This window comes from Hyperoodon ampullatus, assembly GCF_949752795.1.
Source record: "Hyperoodon ampullatus genome assembly, chromosome: 10".
NCBI lineage: Eukaryota > Metazoa > Chordata > Mammalia > Artiodactyla > Ziphiidae > Hyperoodon > Hyperoodon ampullatus.
In genome coordinates, this window is record NC_136923.1 from 80,531,752 (window position 1) to 80,552,665 (window position 20,914).

General features: G+C 41.2%; 1 protein-coding gene across 2 annotated transcripts in view; it reads right to left on the reverse strand.

Annotated features, from left to right (window-relative positions):
- PKHD1 (PKHD1 ciliary IPT domain containing fibrocystin/polyductin) overlaps positions 1-20,914 on the reverse strand; it is a gene marked incomplete at both ends in the record, with an annotated part of 432,913 nt that overhangs the window by 183,765 nt on the left and 228,234 nt on the right. For both annotated transcript variants that reach the window (XM_079712827.1, XM_079712826.1), the window contains 2 exons: positions 6,570-6,698; positions 13,238-13,303. In XM_079712827.1, the coding sequence (XP_079568953.1) occupies positions 6,570-6,698; positions 13,238-13,303 (195 nt within the window). The remainder of the gene's footprint in view (positions 1-6,569; positions 6,699-13,237; positions 13,304-20,914) is intronic.

The following is a 20,914-nucleotide window of genomic DNA, read 5'->3' on the forward strand; positions in this document are numbered from 1 at the left end:
AATTAAAATTTGTGTCGAATACCTCTTGAAATCATATTTGTTTGTTCTTCCCTTATATAATCTTAAGGAATAGCTTTCCCATTCATGTTCTAAATAAGGTAAAAGAATTGTTGACTGTTATCCTTGCAGACTTTTCATTTCTGCCCTGAAGGAAACAAAATGCTCAACGTATTCATGCTCCACTTCTCCCCTCACCCCAAAGCACTCCTCTCTGTCCCAAGAAGAGGCTTCTGGTCACCCACATAGAGATTTGGACACAGGCTGCAGCCCAAACACTGTCATCCTTTGCCCATCTCAGGGTGAGAAATCCCAGATCAGGGCCCCAGTTACGTTCAAGCGTTGAAGAATCCCACTTTCAGGCAGTGAAGAGGCAATACCATAACACCTGGCATGGTAGGTAGTAGAGAATAAAGAAACTAAAATCCTTTGACCAGTCTGTCTCCTGGTGTGCTTCAATTTCTGACTCATGTAAGCCAACAGAATCTAAATAATGTCTGCCCAGAGAGGGAAGACAGCACAAATTGACCAGACCCTAAAACTCTCAAACCTTTTGAATTAAGTCAGGTACATCTGCTCTTAATTACATACATGCACACACACTACACGCATAAACGCATACACAGTGGTAGATTAAAGACAGCTGCAAGTTCTTTGCTCTTCTTCCCAATTGAAGTAGAGCCTAATTTTCCTCCTTTGTATCTGGGTTGGCTTTAGTGCCCTGCTCAACCAAGAGAATGTGATGGTCATGATATTCTGAGTCTGCTAAGGCTGGCTCGGAAGGCATGCAACTTTCACCCAGGTCTCTTGGACTGCTCACTCTTGGGGAACTCTGCTTTAGGATGTTCCTTCTTGGATTCCAGCTGCCACACTGTTAGAAAGCCCAAGAAGCCCCACAGAGAAACCCATGTGAAGAGGAACCAAGGCCTCTTAGATGACTGCCCTGACTGAACTCCCAGCCAATAACCAGTGTCAACCGCCAGCTGCATGAGTGAACTCTCTTGGACCACCCAACCACGCTGGGCCTTTGGATGAGCCCAGCCACCATCGACGGCAATGCATGAAAGACCCCAGCAAGAATACTCCAGCCTAGCCCTTCCTCACAAGACTGTGAACAAAATAAAATGTATGTTTTAAGCTAAGAAGTTTCTAGGTGGTTTGTTAAATAGTGATAGATTTCCAGAATATACACACTCCCGCAGTCACCATACTAATGCCATGCATCCTACAAAGGACCCCAGTAACTCAAGTTTAAATTAACTTCCCCTTCCCACTTTCTAGTAATCCAGAATAAATGGGGGTGATGGCTTGTGTGACTTTCTGTCCCATCCAAATGGGACAAGACCAGAATTTTGAAACTATTCAAGAGACAACACTGATATTTATGGTATTTGGTTCTAATTGACTTTGCAGACCCAAATCTCTGTGTTACCTGTATCTTATCCTATACCAGTTATAATCTCGGGTAAGGAAATAGTATATTAAGCTTGTAATGCTCTACTCTCAACATTTTGTAGAAATTCCTCCCCCAGAAAAATTATTTCCTGATTTATGGTCATCTTAACTCATATCTCCAACCTCAATATCTTGCGATTTAACAAGGAAATATGTTAAACATTGTTGACTTTGAACATCCCAGCACTTTGATGAGCCTCACTGCCATTTAAAGTACCCGAGTACCGAAAATCAGAACAAACAGAAGAACTATTATGAAAGAAAACCAGTACTTCTCCATTCATCTCTTCAAATAAGGACAGTTCAAAGTAATACGGGAAAATGGAACACAGTGAGTTCTACCACACATACACGCAAAAATAAAACCATGCTGGAGGCTATATGATATCATATCTGTACCCTTCAAAACAGAATACTGCCACTTGGAATTATAACACATTTTCCTTTCATTAAAGCTGCTCTGTGTGAAAAGGGTGTCATCCTGTCATGGCTGAAACTCCTTCAGAGAAAGAACTAGAAGCATCAAATCCTTGCAGGTCAGTTCAGGACAAAACCTGGAGTACCCGTTAGCAGGATCATTTGTGAGGGTTTGCGATTTGCATGATTTATTAGGTAGAACTTGTTCCCACTCTGTAAGATACCTTGAATGCATTTAGACGAATTCTCCCAGTATTTAGGAGGCAAAGACAATCAGACATACTTGTTTGTATGAAGCAAAGTTATCATAAACTAAACTACAAAAGCAAATTCTCCATGATGACTTCAGCTCACTCCATATAATACCACCAAGAAGAATTTACAGCTTTCAAAATCCAATGTCTATAAAGACAGAATACCTCAAAGGAAAATGGTACCATACTTAAAATAGTGATATCTTTTATTAGTACAGTAAAGTCCTATTTTTATGGAATAGGATGGGTCTGAGGTCATTCCATAAAATTGATTTCCCAGAAAATGGAAATAGGCAATTTACCCTAAGAATTTTATTGAAAAATTATGCTAGTCTATTTGAATAATGATGTGAATGTTCTACACATTTCCTTTATTAATGAATTAAAATACACAAAACATCATAAAATTATATTAGAGGTTCAAAAGTATCACTTAAATCTTCTTTACCAGTCACTTTCATTTTGTAACATCAGCAGTTCCATTAAAATTGTATTATGTAAAAATGGGTTTTTACTGTAATAATAGTTATTATCTATTTAGCTCCCAAGGTTGGTGTGAAAATTAAATAATAAGCCATTGGAAAGCCAATACAAAGTGTTGCTAATACCAGAGGCCAAGAGGGGCAGGCAGATGGAAAAACAAAGGAAAAGAGCACCTGACACATTAAAAATCACAGCATTCATCTATAATTCCATTATTGCCAGCACTCCACGCAGCGGTCATGTGTGCTGATGTTATCTCATTTAATCCCCTCAACATGATGATATATTAATTTTAACCCTCATCTTATAGATGAAGGTCAGAAACGTTTAAAACGTGTCTAATGCCACAGAGTTAGTAAATGTCAGAATCCAAATGGGAACACAGCTTTGCCCTAGTCAACAGCCCATCCTGTATCTCCTAAAACATTGCTCCCTCCCCAGTACACCCTTGCATCTCGTAACTGACCTTCAGTTTCTTATCCCATCTATCAAGGTCCTCTTCAAATGCCTCTTCCTCTGTGAAGTCATCTCTCTTCATCTTGCCTGGGACAAGTGTTTGATTCTTCATCTTACCTGAGACAAGTGTTTGATTCTAAACACTTCTGGTGTTTATTACAGCTATTTGTTGTAGTATTAAGTATTAGTATGTGTTTTATCAACCCAGCTAAGTTACTAGCTGTTTGAGATCATGGCTGTATCCGACTTGCCTCTGGAGCACCAGATCAGAGCATCTGGTGTGGTGAGTGTTCAGTTATTGTTAGTTAAACTAAATTGGAAAGGAATGTTAACTTGAATTAAAACTATATTTGCTACCAGATGCAAAGCAGATACTTCTACCAACGGCTCATGGCATCAGATACCTCTTTCGGAAGTTTCTCCAGTTTCTCCACATGTATGTACCTAATGAGAATGTAGCAAGATTGAATTCCTCATGTAGAGTATCTGACATATGCTAGGTATTGAATAATTTTTTTTTAATTCCAAGTGAAGGGAACAATGGGAACAGGAAGTAGAGAAGTATAAATTCAGTATAATATGGAGTCTGATTTGAGTGAATCAGAGCAAGTAGGAATGGTGAGTTTTTAAAAATATATATATGGTAAAGAGTTAGGGCTCTGGAATCAAACTGTCTGCTTTCCTGGGCCAGCCTTTTTACTTATTAGCTGGGAGAAACTTGGGCAAGTTACTTAACCTCTCTATGTCCCAAATTCCTCAGCTATAAAAAGGAAGATAACAACAGGATCCAAATCAAAGTAGTTGTGAGGAATGATCGAGAAGACCCATGTAGAAGACTTAGCGCAGTGCATGGCAGACACCCAGCACTCAAATTATAGTTGCTGTTACCATCATCATCATCATCAGGAACATCTTAATTCTTAGGACTCTGTTCAAAGGAAAAGGCATTACTTTCCACAGACCTGTAAAATCTGATAGCTGTACTGGGTCGATCCTGTGAAACCCAAAGATTCAGTTCTGGTATGAAATTATGGATGGCAGCATGGAGAACATGCGCTTCATTCAAGCAATACTCAGTGTCTCTTTTGTGCTAGATTTGGGTGAACAAACTGACTTGTTTCAGAGGAGGCAGGAAGTGAAAGAAACCAGTACAGCCAGAAAGGTCAAGAAGGTAAAACCACAAGTAGAAAGACGAGATGAATTCAATCCCAAGGTCCATCAGAGGTCAAAATATCAGGGTTTGCCAAAAAAATCAAAACAGAAGAATAAAGCCAGTACAGCGCCTACAAAAGACCCCAAACTAGGGTTTCCCTGGTGGCGCAGTGGTTGAGAGTCCAGCTGCCGATGCAGGGGACACGGGTTCGTGCCCTGGTCTGGGAAGATCCCACATGCCGCGGAGCAGCTAGGCCCGTGAGCCATGGCCGCTGAGCCTGTGTGTACGGAGCCTGTGCTCCGCAACGGGAGAGGCCACAGCGGTGAGAGGCCCGCGTACCGTACACACACACAAAAAAGACCCCAAAATAAACAGAACAGATTAAAACACTGGCAACTATAAGATAATTTTCTGGAATTAGGGCTTCTTCGAGGAGAGAGGCAGCAAGAAGTAAGGACTTCGTTTACTATATATTACAAATCTGTTTTCATTCCCTTATTTTTCCAACTGAAAACTAAATAATGAACAATAATTGCAGATTTAAAAAATCTTAACTTCTCTGATCTTTACAATAATGCTGAAGGACCAATTGGGAGATACTTCAGACATCCAGTGTCTGTGCCCGCCCACCCGCCCCCCCCGCCGCCTTTTTCCAGAGCACTGATCTGTGCTGTTTAAGAGCAGCTTCACGGAGAACTCGGGTCCATCTTACAAGCTGACCATGAACAAAGGAATGAAGGATGATGGAGAATGCCAGGGGCCCAGCAACCAGGACACACAGTGGATACAGTCAACGCAGTGCCAAGCAAGATAGCTAAGACTGCTCCTCGCTCAGCATACAGGTCCCAAGGATACGAAAAGCTTGGCAACCTTCAAAAGCTTCTCTCGCTTCCTGCATGCGGTGGGGGAAACAGCTTGCTCAGTGGGAAAAACCATAGCCCAGGGCCAATCCACTGGCTACATTCATCAAAAAGAAGGCTGAGGCAGAACAGATTTTTCCTTTCCGTATAGGAATGACTCATGAGCTTGTTTATTCAAAAAGTTCCATCCTCCATGGAGAGAGGTGGATGACAGGGGGGTGGGATGATAATAACAGTTTAAGTTTGTACCGGTCAGCCCGCTCCCTCTGTCCTCACCTCTCTGTGCGGTTACATGTGCACCCCACCAATGCCCAGAAGGTGGTCAGTACGTTTTAACCTTTCTGCCTTCATTTCCCATCGTAAATAAAGCAAACAACACCACCACTCTTTTCATTTACCCTTAGTCCTTTTAGAAAGGAAATGTACTTGATTGGTTAAGAATAAGGACTTGGAGTCAGATCGTCTGGTTCAAAATCCTGGTTGTGCTGAATTGCAAACTGTGTGGCCCTGGGCAAGTAACTTAACTGCCTTGGACCTCTGTTTCTCTGTCAGTAAAAATGGGAATGATAATATTACCTGTATTGCAGAGCTATTGTGAGGATTAAACTAGTTAATATACGGAGAACGATTCCCAAATATTGTTAGTTGTCAACAAATGTTTGATATTAGCATTATTATTATTTCACAGATGACCAAATATTCTTTTTCCAGTACTGATCTTCTTTTATTCAGTATTACTCTAAGAAGTTCAAATTAAACCATAAATGGAAATAGGTCTTAAGAAATATATCTGTTGTATGAAAAACATTTTCTTCTCGGGCTAGGGAAATTTTCTAGTAGTTTCAAGAATTCTCTCCTAAGAAAGAAGAATTTTATAAGTATGGTGTGTATTTCTGTACCTCTGAGGAATCACCTTTCCCATCTTATGTAAACAAAAAGAGAGTTCTAGGTAGATGGATGGTGGATAGATAGGTGATAGATTAGGTAGCTGATAGAATTTTATTTTTCTATTTGATTTATCTGTTCCTTTTCCATCATCTTTGAAAAATCAAGGCAGCAGAAGACCTTGTCATTCTTCTCAGTCCTATATTTAAAAGATTCACGAAGGCAAAAGGTAGGAGGCATTTGAAAATTGCTTCCTTCCATATATCCTGTGTCTTTCAAACATACGGATACTAAAATTTTCTGTAAATCTCTTCTCTGACACATTAGAAAAATTATCCAGCTAGTGGATTAGTCTAACTCCATTTGGCATGGAGACTATTTATCCCACCTTTAATGAAAGTAGGCTGAACTATTTTTTCTGGTTTTTACTGGATTATGAAATTCCTCTCCTGTAATAACCCAAAAGAGAAAGTGGTAGACATAATTGCCTATTTACTTCCACATTCTTTACTGTGTTGTTCAATATATTTAAATGACAGATAATCCCCAATTAGATTGGCCCAGTTCGGTCTGTCTGTGATTATTTACCCCATAGATTGTTTCACTCACTGGGTAAAATCAGGACGTCATCCCCAGGGCCTGGAATGGTACCGCTGTGTCCTCCCCAGCCCTTCTCCACGCCTTCCCATGCTTCGGGGAGGGACCATTTTACAACTGACTCAGGTGCAGAGGAAGAAGCTAGAAAACAAAAGGAAGATAGCAAGGGTAACTATGAAAATCTGATTCACTATGATAACTTACAAATTCTATGCTTATATTAGGATCCTGGTGACATTTTCACTTCCCAAAGAAGGTGCCTTTAGATATTTTATAATGTTCCATAAAAACATTTATCAGGCATAAAGCAGGTAATTATTCAATCCTTAGAAGATTACCTCCACTTCTAGGGAAAATATATTCTACTTTTGTTATTAAACTTTTGTGTTTTGCCTTTACTATACATACTACAATATATGTTTATCACGAAACATTTGGAAAATGCAAATATAGAAAGAAAAAGAAAAATAATAATTGTCTACTATCTCACCACCTAGAGATAACTGCCATTAACCTTTTATTTGTATTTCCTTCCAGAATTTCTCAGCATTTTTACATAATATAGATCCTATAACGTGCAATTTTACATTCAGTTCTTATTTTACTTGGCAGTTTTCCACATGCATTTTGTAATGTCATTAAAACTCCTTGTAAACATGATTTTAATGGTTACATAATATTCTACCACATGAAAAGCCCACAATTTATTTAATCCCTAATGTTTGGCATTTAGGCTTTGTCCACTCTCTTTTCAAATTATAGAGAATGCAGTGTTAAATATCTCTGTGAAAATCTGCCAGTAATCATTATTTCTTCTTAAAATAGAATCTTAGCAATGGAATCACTGAGTCAAAGGGTATGATTTTCTCACAGCTTTTAATGCATATTAAAGGCAGAGCAATCATCTGAACACCTCTCACTGCAATAATTTACATATAGTTCATAAGTTACAACTGGTTTTTATTGATTCTGCCACTGATGATCAAGTGGCATTTTCTTTTCAACCATCCCACTGGCCTCTTCAAGAAACTGAAGCAGAAATCTAATAATTTCCAGCGGGGACCATACCACGCCAATGTGAAATGTACCCACACATTCTTTTCTGGAACATGATCCCTGGTACAGAGTCAGAAGGGCAGAGAGATTGTCTCAAAAGAGGAGGATGAAAAGACTCACAGATGACCAAACTCTCTTCTTCCAGTACAGATCTTCTTTTATTCAGCATTCACTTAAGAAGTTCAAGTTAAACCATAAATGACATTAGGTTCTCTTAGGGGAAATATATTTGTTCTATGAAAAATATTTTCTTTTCTGCCTAGGGAGATTTCCTAGGAGATCCAAGAACTCACATGATGAGGGAGGGAATCTCATCTATTACTTGCTAATTTCACAAGCATAACTAATGAGTGACCTCTCCATCAGAACAGTCCTAAAAAACAGTGATGCAAAAAGAAATAAAATGTCATGCTTGCTCCCAAGGAGCAACTGGCATTGTGTAAGTATGTAAGTAAATACTGGAGGGATAGAACGCTAAAGGGAGTACCTGACCAAGGGAGGGAGGGAGTCCTTGCCAGGGGAGGCTTCCTGGAGAGAAGCATCTGAGATCTGAGCTGCACTGTAAAGGCTTGGGACCTACCCAGGTGAAAGGGGCGAGGGTGTGTGGTGAGAGTCTGCACTCCAGAGGGGTGAGCATGCGCGGTGGCAAGAAATGAGAGATCACATGGAAGAACTATAAGCAGTTTGGTGTTGCTGAGTCACAGAGCTGGAAAGAGGCAAGTGGTAGAGCTAGAGGAATAACCAGAGGTCAGAGTGAGAAGGGTGACAAAGATGGAGGAGCCAAGGGTAAGTCCTGGGTTTCCAGCAGGTGTGGTGTCAGGTGGAGATGCCCATTAAGACAGACATCGACGAATTCAGTTTGGGCCATTTAGAGTTTGGGGTGTCTTTGAAGCCTCCAGGTGGAGATACACAGCAAGCAGGGGATGGCTGTGAATCTGAAGGATGGGAAAGAGCTCTAAGTCTGAGAGATGGATTTTGGCATTACCACCCCAGAGGCCGTATTTGAAAATCTGAGGATGGCTGTGAGAGCTCCAGGGGACTACAGTGTGGAAAGACAAAATGCCTAAGGGGACCATGGGGAACACCTGACTATTTTGTCTACCTGAACCCAACTCTCCAGTGGTCGTGGCCTAATTAGGGCCCCGGGATAACTTAAAAGTACATGGATTGTGGTCAAGTAGAAATCCTAGGGATAGGGAGGGTGAGAGGGAGGGAGACACAAGAGGGAAGAGATATGGGGACATATGTATATGTATAACTGATTCACTTTGTTATAAAGCAGAAACTAACACACCATTGTAAAGCAATTATACTCCAATAAAGATGTTAAAAAAAAAAAAAGAAATCCTAGACAATTTAACACAACATATACCCCACACCATGGAAGCAAGGCAATGTTTTGCAACAAACCCTACTCAGAAAGAGGCTTTAGAAATATTTTATACTTATTCAATATCCTGTAATAAACCTTAGTGGGAAAGAATATGAAAAAGAATATATATGAATATAAAAAGAATATATATATATGTATAACTGAATCACTTTGCTATACACCAGAAACTAACACAACACGGTAAATAAACTATAATTCAATTAAAATAAAATTAAAAATATAAATATTTTATAAACACCAATAATGCCTTTCTAAGTTTCCTCCCAGTTTTGTCTCCTTTTCAATACTATACCCTAAATACCCAGGTGGGGATAGGGTGGGGGTATTTGTTGAGGTGGCCACTAACGCCACAAAGTCCAGAAAAAGATGTTCTTACTTCCAGTGATATTTCAAACAGGCAATGACCAGTTTCTTTAAAACCCTACTCCAAACTCCAAAAACCCTTAATTGCTTCAATTTTGTATCACAGATGTTGGAAACAAACATTCTTCACATTTGTCATCTTCACTTTCGTTTATGGGAAGGTTGAAACTGTCTTTAATTGAACAAACTAAATCTTAAAGTAGCTATTCTAAGCAACGTTATGATGAATGAATTTGATCATTCTATACCATCCTGCCTTGAAATAAGAACACTTAATGGACAAGGACATGTTTAGTCTCCTGCAGAATTATGAGATGTCTATACAGTTAAAATCAAGCTTCTAGATGACTATTTTTAATATAGAAAGAAGAGGGGAGGAAAAGAAGCCTAAAGAGTTAAAGCTATCAGAGGCATACATGGAGAACCAGAAGAGAGGAATGTCTTGGAAGACTAAGAAATAGAGAATGTACAGAGAGTAGAAGTGATCTTGTTAATAGCAAATTTCCAATAAGAGAGGGAATAAGAAGTGGCTATTGAATGTGACAACTAGAGGATAGTGATCAAGATGAAGACGGTCCCAGTGGAGAGATGGAGGTGGCAACCACTTGGATTACAGTGGACTGGAAGTAAGGAAGGGAAGGCGCTGGGTCTGATCCTGCAAAAAGCTCATTAAGGAATGAACAGCCTTAAGATTTGAGACCCTCAGCCTTTGATCTGTCTTCCCAATCGTTAAACACACTAGACTTATCTTGAAACTGGAGTCCATGAATTTTGGTCAGGACCAACCTTTGTGATGAGCCCTCACCCTGCTTTCCTCTCAAACTTGTCAGTCAACAACAGCCACCATTTGAGATGGTCTCCAACTTGGTACGTGAGCCGAGTATTGCCTTCTCCACCTTAATCCTTCATCTATCCCAGCATTCTATAGCTCTACATCAAGAGGAGGCTAGTATTTTGAGAAGTTTGCAGGAGTGATATAAACTACAGGAGGATTTAGGGTCCATGAATTTTGTTTTGATTTGATTTTTTTTTTCTTTTTGCGGTACGCGGGCCTCTCACTGTTGTGGCCTCTCCATTGCGGAGCACAGGCTCCGGACACGCAGGCTCAGCGGCCATGGCTCACAGGCCCAGCCGCTCTGCGGCATGTGGGATCTTCCCAGACCGGGGCACGGACCTGTGTCCCCTGCATCGGCAGGCAGACTCTAAACCACTGCGCCACCAGGGAAGCCCTGATTTGATTTTTTTAATTGAGAGGTGACAAAGAGTCATTTGCTGATAAAACAAAGTTCAGAAGATGTTAGAAGGGATGGGATCAGTTTAAACAGGAGAAAGGCTGACAGATCCAGAGACCAGAGAAAAGGAAATAAACTTGATCTGTGGGGAAAGGGATGGCAAATTTACAAAGACAGTATCTGATCATCTGAATATTTTTATATGACCATCAACAACATTTGCAACTAGCCCCCACTGAAAAGACAACATGGTTGAGGTAAAGGCTCTTCAGAAATATTTTTGTGTTCCCCCAGTGTGGGTTGCTTCACCCTCCTCCTCTCTCCCATCTTTTATAATGCATCATGGACACCAAGAGGAAATCAATGGAGCCACAGTGTTGGAGGAGCATGAAAAACCTGCACTGGAGTCTTCAGAAACCTGGGTACCATCTTGACCCAAATTAGCATACATCCTTACCCCAAACCCACTAAGCACCCATACAACAACTTTCATCAACACCACCTCCTCTGCTTCTTCCCAACATTGGCCCACGTATACCCTAATTTCTGCTGCCTCTGGAGCATCCTGTCTACCAGGTCCCCATAATGACCAGCACAATTCTGTACACAGAATAAACCCTCAACTAACTGAGTGAGCTAAAAGGCCCTATAGCAGAACACCTCAACCCAGAATGTTTTTTCTGCATTACATATTCATCGCAACTCTGAATGGGTCAACATATAGATGGAACTCCATTATTTATTCCATTCTTGTTTTGTCAAAGAATTTTTGATATTGCAAAAATTGTACTGTTTTTCATAGAGCTCTCCATTAAACAAAAGACATGCCATATTTAAATTTTGACATTAGCACTTACACCCCACACGATAGAAATCAAGCAATGTCTTAGAACCATATTAATAATAAATATTTGAATATAACGAATGGTAATGTACTAGTTCTGTAACTCCCTGGGTCTTAGGAGTTTTCTGTCCCAATCTGTAAAAGATAGGAAAGTTGGCTATATATATATAATTAATTTAAATCTAACTCATAAGTTAATATATGCCAAAAAGGTAATTTGAATACCTTAGGGGTTACATGGTATAACAGAAAGAACACTGGACTGAGTTGGAAACCTGAGTTCTCATCCAGGCTCAACCACTGATTACTGATGTGACTAAGTAAACTATTTAATGATTAGGCTTCCATGCCCTCATTTGTAAAATGAGGCAGTTGGCTAGGACAGCTTGTGAGGTTCCTTCCCTTATTAAAATTCTACAATTCTATGAAGCATCAGCTTTCTATTTATTCAGCATGTTGTAACTGACAGGCCAAGTGAAGCATCTCCCAGTTAAACTGACCCCTGCTGAAAAGCCCCAGATTCCAGCCACCCACAGTGTCCTTCCAAAGAGTCCTTAATACAGAAATCTTCGCACTAAGTGCTGAGAGGCATGTCATGCTGACGAAAGCTGTCAACCTAGGAATGGCCACCCACAGATGGTCCAGTGTCTTCTGAGGGGGCCTGACATGAGAGCTCCTCCAACAGGTAGGTTCTCTACAAAATAGGGGCTGACCCAAACAAACTTATCTCTTCTCGGGGGAATTTGAACACAGGACATCCAGAGAGGAGAGAATTGTAAGATACTATTCTTTGCTAACAGTTATTTTAAAGGAAACATATTCCTTGATTATTTAGTCATTTGATTGACACTCCCCGGTGACCATAAGACCCCATGAAGTCAAAGACCATTCTATCTTGTTCACTGTTGTCACCTCCCACACCTCACATGAGAGGCATTCAACAAACAAAGCATTTTGTGTCACCTAAAGGAAAAAAGTGGTAAAGAACTAGGGACAGAAAGAGCAAAGGCTATGGCAGCTCAGAAACAGATATAAAAACAAAGAATCCCTTTCTTCTTGGTCCAATAAGCATGAAGGGGTCATCGTCGGTACTTCTAGTTTACATACAGTTTTAGTCCCATACCTTAACCTCATTTATTTATTAATTTAAATGGAGAAATTAGATCATTTTCTGATTAGCCCGGGCTCTTCTCTGATATAACACAAAAATGCCACTGGAAATCAAAGGAAAACTCAGCCTTTGAAAAGATTTATCCCGGCTGCAAATGTACAGTTAAACAGACTCAGAGTAAACAAAAACAAACAATGAAATACATTAGAAGGGGCTTATGAGTCATTTAGTTTTTGAGAGTTTAGCTTTTATGAGTTAGAAAGATTTCACAGAACCATCTGACTTATGGGGAGGATTTGTTTACCCTGATTTCCTGAAATTACTGGGAACAATTACAATTTTGAGATACCCTGAATTTTTCTTTCCATTTGGTGGGGGCCTAATGGCTCATCTGCAGATCTGGACTCCTGTGTGCACATATGGTCCATAATTCATGAAGTGTGCTTATTTACATGTTGTAATTCTTACTTTCCTATGTTTTGAAATGCACCAATTCTTATGTCTTTCTTTGACATGCAGACATATATTTTAGCTGTAGGGGTGACACAATAAGGAGTTGTCAGACATAAAAGCATTAGGGCTCATACTTGCCCTACAAACAGTATGATGGGAGGAATTTATAAAACGACTGGAGGACATTCTGCTGTACCAGGCAATTCTATTTGATGAGTTAATACTCACCTGAAATAGTTGGCGCCACACCTTCCCTCACCTGGAGAATTACTTGAACTTGGCCTTCACCTGAAACTGAACACAAAAACCCGTAACTTGGATGTGATACAAAGATTATCTTAATACGAAAGATATTCATGTGTGAGAACGATGGCTTTGTGCTAAATTCTCCCCAACCTAACTAAATTTTCAAAATACAAAAATGAAGTCCTGGGCTTCCCTGGTGGCGCAGTGGTTGAGAGTCCGCCTGCCAATGCAGGGGACATGGGTTCGTGCCCTGGTCCGGGAAGGTCCCACATGCCGCAGAATGGCTGGGCCTGTGAGCCATGGCCGCTGAGCCTGTGCGTCCAGAGCCTGTGCTCCGCAACGGGAGAGGCCACAACAGTGAGAGGACCAAGTACCGCAAAGAAAAAAAAAAAAAAATGAAGTCCTTGTTAGTTAGTCTAACAATTGATTTCCAATATTTGATTTTGATTGTTTTTATTTGATTAAACTTAATTGCAGTGAGCTTTCCAAAAGAATTGGCACATAAATAATGAGGGAAAAAATTGTTTCACACTGTTCTTTGAAGGCCAGTGTTGGTGAGCAGGACACCCCTCATATCCTATTCCCCCTCCATCAGTTTGAAGGCTCAGCTTTTAGAATTCAAGTATTTTTCGCCAGTAGAGTTCAGATCACCCATGAAATGTATTTGCTTTACCTTTATCCAAACAAATTGTCCTTTTAATGAAGCCTTTTCCCCACCCCGCTTTCTCCTCCCATCTTCCAAACCAACTGAACACATTTAAAAGGCCTGGGGTTCATTAATTTTAAGTGTTCAATAAATTAGTGGAAATAATCAAAAGGCCTGATTCTTTCTGATAATGACAATTTGATGTCAGTATAAACCAGTAGATTAAGCTGGGAACATATGCTCCTTTGCCAAGAGAGGCTGCTGTAATTAAATAGTGAATGCATCTACAAGGTGCTCTCACGCCTGATTAATTAGTAATCAGGTGCGCAAACTCCACTTTTCAGTAACACCTTGTCTCTTAGCGGTTAATTACCTTTCTGCCTTATTCGATGCCATGGAGGCCAGCAACTCCCACCACCGAAGGACCCAATGATGCTGAAGATTGCCGCCTTGGGGCCTTGGTCCCACCCATGCTCTCCTTTTGCCTCTCCCTGGAGCCCTAAACCCTTTCCTCTATCACAGAATGGAGTAGACCTAGGATCATTCTTTCTAATCACAAAGCATAAGCTTCAGAACATTACAAAGAAAATAATCCCCCAAAACACCCATGATGAGACCTCTCTGATTCTATTCTTATCTTGTTCATTATTCTCATTTAAAAATTTTCTGTAATAACCTATAATGGAGTATCATCTGCAGAAATACAGAATCACTATGCTGTATACCAGAAACTAACATAATATTGTAAATCAACTATATTTCAATTTAAAATTTTTTCCCATTATAAAATGCATGAGTCTGTGGCTTTCTCCTTCCACTGTACACACTTTTTTGACCAGGTAGAATGGCCAACATGTTCTTTATGTGCTCTACTTTATCATCACTTTCAAAGCTTTACTTATATTGTTTCTTTATACTATTGCAAATTTCACCCACTTTTCTAACTTAAATAATAAAAGTAATTAATAATAAAGCCACCAGCTTAACATCTCTTTTTTTCTATAATGTCTAACTCATCCACTCTGCTCACACTGAACTATGCATTTTCTAAAGTTTAAAAGCATTTCTAAAACCATACAGTGATACTTATCCCAAGCTCTCTTTCAATTGAGCAAATACCACTGTGCATCAACTGTGGTGAATTTAGGATTGTCTCAGTCCTTAGCTCTGTCTTTAAATCTTTGAGGGAGGGACTATTCTCCTGTACCTTAAGACACTAGACATTGCTGGACATGTAGATACTTAATTTTCATGGACCAATCAGAAATCCTAAACTTATACTGCTCTACTCTGGATGCCAGAACTTAACTGGCAATTTTGACAAATTAAACAAATAGAGGCAGGAATTAACCGTTTTAAAGGAAGCAAAAGACAAAATGGTAAAAAAGATAGGTTCCATCAGAAAGAAAAGAGAAAGGGAATATGGCAAAATGACATCTAAAAACACGTAAAAGTCTGTAACAATAGAATACTCTTGTACAAGAGAAAGGAATAAAATATTGTAATGGAATCAAACTCTAAGAAAGGTAAATTTTTTTAAAATTCCAAGAATCGAGGCCCGCGCACCGTGATGAAGAGTGGCTCCCGCTCGCCGCAACTGGAGAAAGCCCTCGCACAGAAACGAAGACCCAACACAGCCAAAAATAAATATAAAAAATAAATTAATTAATTTTAAAAAATTCCAAGAATCATTTGGAAAGGGAAGTCAGTTCATTTAAAGATGTTATAAAAATCATCCTTGTACTCACAGATATAGAAAACAAACTTATGGTTACTGAAGGCAGGGAGGAGGGATAAACTAGGAGTTTGGGATTAGCAGATACACACTACTATATATAAAATAGATAAACAACAAGGACCTACTGTACAGCACAGGGAACTATATTCAATGTCTTGTAATAAACCATAATGGAAAAGAATATGAAAAAGAATATATATATATATATATATATCACTGAATCACTTTGCTGTACACCAGAAACTAACAAAACGTTGTAAATCAACTAGACTGAAACATCATTTTCCCCACTATATAGAGGAGGGAATTTGAAGCAGAGGGAAAATAATCAATGTATCCAGAATCCCCTGGGTGAAAAGGATACCGCCAGCCAGTACGGTATCAGGAACTGTAGTTATGATGATTACGTAGTCGTCATAGGCAGCAGTGATGATTACCCGGAAAACTGAAAAGGCGAGCCCTGGACATACCTGACCCCCAGTACAGGCTGTCCCGCTTTCCTTCATCCATTAAACCCCTCACCCAGGCCCTGTTCCTGGTGAACCAAGGCCCCCTGGAGCAGCGAGCACCTCGGCACCGGTGGCTTCTGATCCGGGTGGACTCTGACTTTGTTCAGCCTCTACACGTACACAAATGGCTCCCACCTCCAGAGCAACCTCTCCCCCAAAGCAGACACTGAAACTAAAACATGCTTTGAAAAGCTATTGTTCACTTTATTACAGCAGGTGTGTGAATATCATTCAATCTGAGAAGAGAAGCAGTTTCAGTATCCCAGGAAATGGAGCAACATCACCAAAAGCAGGAAAGATTAGAAAAGCCTGATTTCCTATACCACCTGATTTCCTATGCCTCCTGCAGGCTGGTTCTGAGCGTGGGAGCTGGCTCAGAGGGCTGTTTCTTCCCAAACACCGCTTCTAGGCGGAGAGAGACCGCAGAGACGGGGCGGGAACCGCGTGGGTGAAATCCAACAGCCTGGATTTGAATCTTGGGTCTTCCAGGTCCTAGGTGCGGGCACCGGACAAGCTCTGAACCTCACTCACTTCCTCTGAAAATGGGAATCATTGTACTGCCTTACATCATAGGGTGATTGGGAAGAAAAGATGGAAAATCCAGGTAACGTGCTTAGCATAGCGCTTGACTCAAATGAACAACACGTGTGAGTCATCATCGATACCGTTATTACGACAGGCTCGTTATTCTAGGAGCCAGTTAACAAAACCCCAAAAATATGCTTTCACCCTTTTGACAGCTGCACCTAATCACGATAAGCCCTAGTATTCAGAGTTGTAAGCAACTTAACCAGATCCGCTGAAGTTTGCTAAGTGCTTTGACTCTATAAAAGCGTAAATACAGTGTCATTTCCAATTTGGAGAAATACCAAGAGGGATTAAAAATCATTTGAGAATAAAGGTATTGACTCAGGAAGAGTTTAAGAGCCTACCACAATCTGTGACATTGTACATATGCTTTCTCAGTGCTTATGATTTCTGATTTTGTATTTGTAATATGAGAATGGTTAATCTCCTTTGTTTATCAATGGAGCCTCACTGCTGTTGATCCTTCCCAGATTGTAAGAATATCTGGTTGGTCCTCAAAAAGAAAAGAAGGCTTTGGGTCAATTATAGCCAAATTATTCTGATGAGTGCTACATGATCTAAGCTTGCTATAAACACAGACATCTAGGAGAAAGAGAGAAATGTGTAAGAAAATGGCTCCCAGTGAGAGAAAAGAGAGTTACTCATGTAGATCTGATTCTCATGCCTGCCAGAGTGATGTGTTGGCAAATTTTGTCCTCACGAGGGCCCCAGGGAAGAGAAAAATTAATTGATTCTCTCCCAGGGCAGGTCCCATTTTCTCTTGGAATTTTGGAGGGAGAGAGTACCTGCTTACCTAAAAAGAAAAACCAGCTGGTATCTTAGTAATAGATCCCTTGCCTGTTTCCTTCTTCACTCTATCCCCATGCTCACTTTGCCACTGAGGACTGTACACGTATTAGGAACTCTCGCTCAGCTCACATTTATCCAGCATGAGTCAGCTACTAACTACACGTGGAGAGAACGGGAAACAGCAACTGCTTCTGTGTCTGTGAGTTTCTTCCAGTCTCACCTGACTCGTGCCTGCTCTCCCTCTCTTTCGGCCCTGGACCCAGTTCCAGTGCCATCTTCATGGGCCAGATCTTGGGTTGGTCCTCTCTTTGCATTTTCATCTTCACCTGCCCTGTCCTCGACCTCCACCTCTTCTCACACTCCTGCACCCTCCTGCTCTGTTTCTCCCTCCCTGTTCAGTTCTTGCTCCCCAGAAATGAGCCTCATTCACTCAGCCACAGAGAAGTCTTTCTTGTCAGCTGGTCCCTGGGCAGCTAAAGCAGGACAACTGTTGTCTGATTCCAGCCTCTCGGAGAGAGCCACTGAGTGACCTTGACCTCGTCACCCAGGATCTTTTCAAGACCTTCACAGAAATATGATATGAAAATCCTTCCAACACTTGTGAGTCTTCTATTATTCCCAATAACATTCATTCATTAAAAGGTGTAACTTTTTTAAGAGTAAAAGAACTTGATCAAGATGCTGAGAGATACATCTGCATTAACCAGTCCTGAGAGTTAGCTCAATTAAACCTTCTTAATTAACTCAGAGAACAATAACAATTGCTATTCTGATTCAGAGCAAGGTTTGCCATGCTTGCACAGGGCGTGTGTGATTCCTGGGCCCTGCACAGATCTACAGAACCAGAACTTCCAGGGGCGGGGGACCTGGGAGCAAGCATTCCAGCTGTTTACCCATGAGGCACACTTAGAAAGCACTTCTTGAAGGAATTTTACAAACTTTTCCATACTCTACTCAGGTAAAACCTGTGAGTAAAAGTTTCTCTTAGCAAGTGGCAGGTATTCTTAGCAAGTGAGGAAAGGAACCCAGGTTAAAAAAAGAGAGAGAGAGAGATCCTTATATTCACAATTCTTACTTTTCATCAATTACACCAAAATTTGAAAACCAAAGTACACTCCCAAAATATAAAATCTAATGTGATAATTTTAGTAGTATAAAAGGTTTTTTTTGTTTTGTTTTGTTTTGCAGTACGCGGGCCTCTCACTGTTGTGGCCTCTCCCGTTGCGGAGCACAGGCTCCGGATGTGCAGGCTCAGCGGCCATGGCTCACGGGCCCAGCCACTCCGCAGCATGTGGGATCTTCCCGGACAGGGGCATGAACCCGTGTCCCCTGCATCAGCAGGCGGACTCTCAACCACTGCGCCACCAGGGAAGCCCTAAAAGTTTTATTTTAATAGTTATGAATGTTAATGTGTTTTAGAGAAAGCAAGTAGGTCATTAAACCCATGATTTTATGGATAATATTGCTTAAAAAAAAGACAGGTTTTAAAAATAAGGCAGTGTGGGAATTGATTTAAGAAAAAAAATCAAGTAAGTAATAGCACAGGAGGCATAAGGATGTGACAAAGTGTGAAGGCAGTACTCAAATATGTAAAGTTCAAGAAGCACAGAGGAGTTAACAAGTACAGCTTTTTCCTACAAACAGGAGAAAGAAGAACTGGTTTACAAGGGTGGGTAGGTACATAAGCTTAGATTAAAACAAAACAAAACAAAACAAAACAAAACACTAGTATACTAGAAAAAAACACTGAAATAGAGTCAGAAAAGCCAAGTCAGGATACTGGTTATACCACCCATGACCTGTGTGAATGGAGGCCAGCCACCAGCATCGCTGAGAATTAGCTCCTTAATCTTGAGTGATTCCTTGAAAAAGTATCTGATTCAGATTCCTGAGTTTTCCTTCCTTCCTTCTTTCTTTCCTTTTCTCCATTTCTTCCTTCCTTCTCCTTTTGGAGAAGTTGCTTGTAATTGAGAGGCAAAATCCCTTTTCACATCCACAGCTCCTGTTCCGTTCTCTATATTTTTGCCATAAAGGTTTGTCGTGCATTTCCCTGAAGTCGGCTCTCTATATTACCGGTACCAATCCTTGGGGATCTTTGGGGAATGAGTTTTCTATAAGAATGTAAATTAATTTATTAACTAGAATGCTATAGATTGCCTTAGAGGGCCTCGGCATGGGAATGGCTGCAGATTTTCAAAGGATTATGATTCTGCTCTGCTCATAAAATCCTCCCAAAGAGCTCTGGGGAGCCAGCTGAGTCCTCTCTCATTAGAACGTAACAAGATTCCTTCTCAAGGAGTTGCATGGGGTCTCCTAGCCCAGCTGAAGAACAGAAGGGTCTAGGCAGCAGCCTGCTCCATCCCAGTGCCTTAGCGCTTTGAGAAAAGAGAAACCTGGGCCGAATCCCTGCTCGCCTCACTGCCAACTTGGGAAAACGTGCCTTATTTTCAGGATCTCCCAAGTTAACAGCATCTTTTCTGAGCCTTCTGGGTAATGTGACTTGAGTTCTTTTTTGAGACAATAAAGTCCATCTGTCTTTCTATCCACAGCCCACTTGCCCTCATAGACAACAGCCCCGGCTTCTTGCCAAACAGCCTGCCTTTATCCTGGTGAAGGGGACATTTGGAAACAAGCATTGACCAGCCTGGCTAGACGTGTCTTTTTTTTTCAGTCTGATCAGAAGAAGGTGGTACACGAGAGCCTCCAAGCCTAGCAGGCGGACTTTCTCAGCTGCCGCCTCACACAATATCCCAGCTTGGCTGCATCTCTGCTGTGTGAACTCGGGCGGGGGGGTGAGTGTGAATGGCTCGGCATCTGATAGGAATTTATCACCCACCGGCTGCTGGTTGGGCAGGGGATAAAGCAAGGGGAAGGGGGCTGTGAGTGTTTAATGCACACTGCCACAACCCAACAGTTTGCCCTAAAGAGCCTCTTCCCAATATAAAAGGACAGGGTCAAAAGTAAGTTGACCCCGGACAGAATGTACAATTATTAGAAGAGAACTGTGCAGGAACAGCTGCTGGGACCCCACCGGTTCCGCATCAGGCTTCCAAGAGTCACAATATGAATAATCAACTCAAGGGGTGTTTTCTCCACCCCTCCTCACCCCCACCACCTCCCCCAGCCTTGTCCTCCTGTTTTGGGCAAGTCCTATTGCGTTTCTACAGGAAGAAGCATAGCCCTCCCTAGCAGCTGCAATAATTGTGTCCCTATTGTGATGAAGACCTCCTCCTGGCCACCCCCCTACAAGTGGCCATTGTCAGCGTGGAGTCAGTGATTACACGCTCCGCCTGATGCTTTGGGGGACCCAGCTGCCTAAGTGCTGACACACGAGTGTGCGGAAGGCCGGGGAGGGGGCCGGTGGAGGTGGAGGCAAGAGGTGGGGGGAG